Source organism: Carcharhinus amblyrhynchos, chromosome 10 (genome assembly GCF_965287045.1).
Source record: "Carcharhinus amblyrhynchos chromosome 10, sCarAmb.v2.hapA, whole genome shotgun sequence".
Taxonomy (NCBI): Eukaryota; Metazoa; Chordata; class Chondrichthyes; order Carcharhiniformes; family Carcharhinidae; genus Carcharhinus; species Carcharhinus amblyrhynchos.
In genome coordinates, this window is record NC_137333.1 from 69,191,635 (window position 1) to 69,197,634 (window position 6,000).

The 6,000-nt window shown below is 41.0% G+C and overlaps 1 protein-coding gene across 5 annotated transcripts in view; it reads right to left on the reverse strand.

The window, feature by feature from the left end:
• Window positions 1–4,727, reverse strand: part of LOC145349036 (radixin) — a 72,665-nt gene extending 67,938 nt beyond the window's left edge. Inside the window, exons 1-3 of one of the 5 annotated variants that reach the window (XM_080197280.1) lie at window positions 4,406–4,727; window positions 3,731–4,070; window positions 2,917–2,985 (exon numbers count right to left, since the gene is read on the reverse strand). In XM_080197280.1, coding sequence (XP_080053406.1) covers window positions 2,917–2,928 — 12 coding nt within the window. In that variant the 5' untranslated portion in view covers window positions 2,929–2,985; window positions 3,731–4,070; window positions 4,406–4,727. Of the gene's footprint in view, window positions 1–2,916; window positions 3,019–3,159; window positions 3,179–3,636; window positions 3,656–3,730; window positions 4,071–4,405 lie in introns of those variants that run through there. The other 4 variants (XM_080197277.1, XM_080197278.1, XM_080197282.1 and 1 more) reach the window with 4 other exon arrangements.
• Window positions 4,728–6,000: the final 1,273 nt, after the last annotated feature.

Sequence of the window (6,000 nt, forward strand, 5' to 3'; positions counted from 1 at the left end):
ATGAAGACAGTAGCTTAGAACCATCAGGACTACTTAACTGAGAAATTACTCAATACTCAATTCCTAAATGCAGAAGGAGGCTGTTCAGCTCATCAAGCCCCCAAAGAAGCACTCTACCTAGGCTCACTCTTCTACCCAATAATCCCCAGTCCTTGATCAAGACCTGCACATCTTTGGACAATGGAGGAAACCAGACCACATGGACAAAGCCTACACAGACCTAGGGAAAACATACAAACACCATGCAAAACTTCACACAGACAGACAAAGTGAGATCAAACCAGGATCCCTGGTGCTAAGGCAACAGTGCCAACCAGCATCTTGTTTGACACATGGTTTAGATGAAGGTAGCTAGAACATATAATTTGCACCAAGGTATATAAAACAAATAGTGACAAGATCATTCTTCAAAGTTTACAATTTGCACTGTGCCTTAAAAAAGTTCAATTAACGTTCAATATTTAAATGACTTCCCATTTAATATAGATGAGCTAATGGTAGCAGATTCTATCATTTGTGTCTTGCTTAAAATACCATTGTCTTGAGCATAACCCAAGTGGCAAAAATTTCTTCGGAATAAAAATTCACTAGTGCTTCAAGTTGGCAGAGTACAAAATCTAATTCATCTCTGCAGTTGCGATTTAATTTACCATCTGTTCCCTCCAGGGGGACAAAAATTTCCAACAGCAGTAAATACAAAAAAAACTTGTCCTCTTTTCCCTAGGTATCACTTGTTTTACCCTCCTTACTTTTGCAAATCGAGTCACTGTAGAAAGCACATTAAAAAGGGACTCTCTTAAAACTAGCAAGACCATTCAAGACATGCACCAGTTTCCATGACAACTTGCTACCAAACAGTCATGTTAATTTTCTAAACAAACACTGGTACCACAAAATAGTTAGGAAAATGTTTTGTCATCCTAAATTATACATGAATGCATGGTAGTACATCTCAAAAACTCCCTCAGATGAACCTACATTTATTAACACAGTAATTCATAATTCAGAATGAAAACTTAGACCAATACATATTTGAATGTTGATCTAAATTTACAGTTAGAAGCACTTATTTTGGATCAGAGAACTATAGCAATTGACAGTGTATATTCAGCACAAGGATAACCTTATGGGTAGGAATAGTGGTATAATTAAAAGCCATTGAATTAGTAAATAATTTGTCAACACAAGAAAACGTTCCAAACTTGGTCTCATCACATTCAACTGAACAAGAAATGGGGAGGAGCAATAAGCTACCCTGTACAATGGAATTAAACAATGACAAATATCAGCTTGATAATGCAAGGGAGACAAAATAGAAAAATGTGAAAAAAAAGGAGGCAATAAGACTAAATTTGCAGTTAACCACAAAAGGGAATCCAAGATTTGTCACTGACATTCATAAATTTAGAGGAATGGTACTGTTGATAATGGATAGAAAAAAAATGGAGACAAAGGCAGAGGCACAACTGAGGTACTAAATGAGTACTTTGTATCAGTGTTTACCAAGTACACGACTTTGCCAAAGCAACGGTAAACAAGGAGGTTGCCGGGATACTAAAGGAGATAAAAATAGATCAAGAGAAGGTACTAAAAAGGCCTATATCGTTTAAAGAGTGGATAAAACACCCAGCCAATGTGGGATGTATCCTCAGGTGCCAAGAGGAGAGTCAAGACTGGGGAGGTGCTGGCCAATGTTCCAAAGCACAGGGGGAAATCACAACTATTAAGCTTGTTCAAAAGAGAGAGAAGGATATGCTCGACAGTTAGCTGATCAGGTGGTGAGAAATAATAATCCACGGGAAAATTAACAGCTACTTGAACAAGTATGGAACAAGAGAAAAGCCAGCACAGATTGAAGGGCAAATCCTGCTTGAACTTTTGATGAGGTCACAGTGGATAAGAGCAGTGTAGTTAATATACATGGGCCAGAGTTTCCCCAGCCACTGAAGCCCTGTTGCAAGTGAGGATAGAAAATCTGACATTCAGCCAAATCTTTATTCATTGCAGCAGGACCAGAGTATCCCTGAACAACCAGAAAATGCCACAGATTTCAAAGAGACTCAAAGGCACACCATTTTGATTCAAGATGCAAGTATACTACCAAGATAGTATGTGATTATGGGCTTCAGGCAAGAGTACACTTGCAATTTAGGGTTTAATTACTTCATGTCCATTCAAAAATGAAGTATAATATCAAGTTGCTATGCAGCTTTATTGTTTGGATCAAATTATCACATTCTTTAAGTGTGTGATAGTTTACACCATTATGATTATGGTTAGATAGGGGTGTGACAGCAGAATTTAAGTGGTTGGATATATGGCGCATTCCCTACTCAGTTTATGTTAAATTCATCAGGTGAAAAGGTAACAATCACAGGGAAGCAGCAGTCATGGTCCATTCCTGATTAAGCTATAACGATATGACAAAGACACTCATCAGACAACACTTGTTGAGAGAAAACCAAAATTGAACATTAAAAAAACCGAACAACGTGCAACCCAACTTTCACCACATAACCAGTTATGTTTGGTCTACAGTTCATATTTTGTCTACAGGGCGGGCGGAAAAGCCTATTTAACTGGTGAATACTAGTGTCAACAACTTCAAGTATACAAAAAGCAACATACTGCAGATATGCTCAAGTTAACAGAGTATTGATGCAAGTGCTGCGTGTCGTTCTGCCAAGCTCATTTATCTCTAGAAAGACAGCTTACAATGCGCTCGGAGGTGGGAAAAGAAAATCTAAAATCAGATAAAATGCAGACTTCAGTGCAAAATTTCACAGTACCTCTGCCACGTAAACCATTATAAACCACCACAACGTATGACAAATGTATTTAAGCACAACCTTCTGTCAAAAAGCACAGAGGCGTTACACCACTTCCATTTAGTGAAAGACAACATCCTCTACTTACCGGCTTCGGCATTTTGTCTATGGTGGTTAACAGCACACTAACACAATAGGGGCCAACCGCTCTGTTTTCCTGTGAAGAATGAAGTAGAGCAGGACAAGAGAGCTATAAATGAAGTATCAAGTCCACATGTTGTTAATTACATTACACCTTTTAAATACAAGGGGTTAACATTTATTATCAGCTCCCGATACGCTCAATATTTCCCCCTTCCTCCTCCCCTTGTAAAGCTATGCAGCAGCCCACCTCTGCAAGTCAGGCGCTGCACAGCCTGCGCTCCTTGACTGAGTGATTGACAGCCTCAACATACATTGAGAAGCCACCAGGCCAGCAGGATAATGATTGATGGCTGGGCCAGCCTATGAGGGTGCGGTGAGTGAGCTGCTAGCCTCCAGCTGTTGGGGTATCTGCGCTGTGATTGACAGTAACAGCTGGAGTTGCCCAACCCGCACTGCCGGTTGGCCCAAACATCATTGGTGCCGCTTGACTGGGTTCCACTGGGCCAATCCGTGCGGCCGGGAGGAGGTTCAATGCGTTAATGAGTTCGATTACCGGCGCAATGAGCACAAGTTATGCTTTGGTCTGTTTGGCGCCTTGTTGGGGCATCTATGGGGAGGAGCTTTGGAGAGAAGGATGAATGAAGTGAAAAAATATTAAATTCTGAATACAAATAACGATTAATACACGTGTCGAAAAATAAAGAGGTTTTTTTTCCTTTTACACCTTGTTTTGAGCAGCGGCAGCAACGCAAACTGCAAAGAGGACAATGATTGAATTGTTGGCGCAATGTGTGTTTAGCACACCGACAGAATCAAACCTCATGGTCCACTGTCTTGTTACACCTTTAATATTGTTAATCTTTAAAACAAAATTCCAGAAGATTAACTTTCCACTTCGTGAGAGACAGGTTTGTCACGAGGAAAACGCTTCACGGATAACAGGCCCTTCACCCACACACGGTCTGTATACGTAGCTGTGGCGGGAGTTGTTTTTTTAAAAGGAGAATTGTGTTGATTTTGAAGATATGTCTGCAGAAAGATGGCGAGACAGCCCAGACATGGTCCATACGTTCAGACCAGATCCCAACATTTAGTTTCTATAAACTTATCAGGCCACTCAACTGTTGCAGCTCCAAGTCTTACTGGAGCGGTTTGTGACTGAGGGGAAAAAAAAGATGCGATATTACTTATTCAGTATTAGACAATTCGCAGCTAAATAGCGTTCGTCGCTAATAAGGTTATTCACCGCACTGCCTCTGTTCCGTGCAGGTGATTATTTTTATTTTCCCATTCATTTTGCAGAAGCTTTATTTTAGCAGAGGAATGTAGCGGGAATGGAGCTGGCCTTCAATGTTCCTCTAGGCCTAGCTGATAACGAGAGAGACACACACATATAGAGAATGAAGGCAGCATTAGCAAATGAAGGGAAATCCTCACACACAGCACAGGCTTTACAGTCACTGCAAGACAAACACAAAAAAAGAGAAATTTACCTGGGCAATAAAAACGGACCTCTTTAAAGGTCACGTGAGTAAGCTCCCAAACAAATTGTCCTTCTCGGATTTCTCTGCTGTTTGACGGTGAAGCGGAGCAATTTTCAACACTGAAAACGCAACATGGCCGCCACTGAGAGCAAAGGCGTGGTCCCCACTGACACATCTCAGTGCCGCCGTCCTCTACATGGCGCTGCCCGTGCCCGCCGCGCTCTCCCTCCCTCTCTCTGAGCCGGTGCCCCAGTTGGGGCACTGAGAGCCGTGCCAATGAACCCCCCGCGCTATCACTGTTCCCAGCACACGCTGCCAGCCGCTCTCCTGGAGCAGCTTCTGAGCTTTTCCTCACTGCAGTCTTTCTGCGGAGCTGGGATAAATAATTCCAACTTAAGGGAAAAGATACAAATTGACATATTTTTCAAAAAAAAATTACTGTGGGAATAATCACTACTTAATACGACCTGGATGTTAAAAATGTACCTGGCCTCCCATCATTTTTTTGAGAAAGCAAATAGCCCACTGGCGGGAATTACAGTTTAAATTACTTATTTTGACGAAGAATTTGCATCGTTTTTTTAAAATATGTAGCTTGGGAGATGTGAATTATAAAAATTGGATTGTAACACGACATTCTGCACCTTTTCCTTCTCTATGATCCTCATGCTTTGTCTGTATAGTGCGCAAGTTTCACTGTATACTAATACATGTGACAATCAATCAAATCAAATACATGGCATCCCTGAGTAAAGATCCTCAAGTTAAATATATTCTGTATTTTTCCTTCCAAATGTTATGTAGACTTAGGTATATATGTTCTGATTATATAATTGACAGAGCTTTCTTTTAATTACCTTCTCAAACAATGTAATTCAGTGTAACTAAATTCCTCATGAGGTTACATTTTAATTTTTTTAATTAATTAGAAAATTGATTCCCTGAACCCGCCCAGGCTTATTTCAAGTTAGCTGCACCATGCAACATTTCAGAAACAGCACCAATGCGTGCAAACTCGCACCACAGCCTTCCTGTCAAAATAATGGCAAGGCTAAGAGAATTCCATTTTTTATGCACAAATGCTACAATAATTTCTGGCTAGGGCATGGCTAAATCCAAAGGTTACTGTATTTAATGTATCCCTCCATTATTTTATTCCTTCAAAGGACTTGGGCATCACTGACTCGGTCAGCATCCCTGATTTTCCTTAAGAAGATAGTAGTGAGCTATCTTTTTGACCCACTCAATCCATGGGACGTAGGTACAGTTTTATGAAAAAAGTTTCAGAGTTTTGACCCAGTGACAGTGAAGGAACAGTGATATAGTTCCAGTTAGGGTGGTGTGTGGCTTGGAGGGGACTTGCAGGTGGTGGTGTTCCATTGCACTTGCCACTCTTGTCCTTCAGGGTTTTAGAGTTGTGGTTGGCAGGTGCCTTAAAGGACCCTTGGTGAGTTGCTGCAGTGCCTCTTGTAGATGGTATACACTGCTGCCACTGTGCATTGATGATGGAGAGAATGTATGTTAAAGGTGGGGTGCCAATCAAATAGGCTGCTTTGTCCCAGATATTATCAAACTCATCAAGGCAAGTGGAGGGTATTCCATCA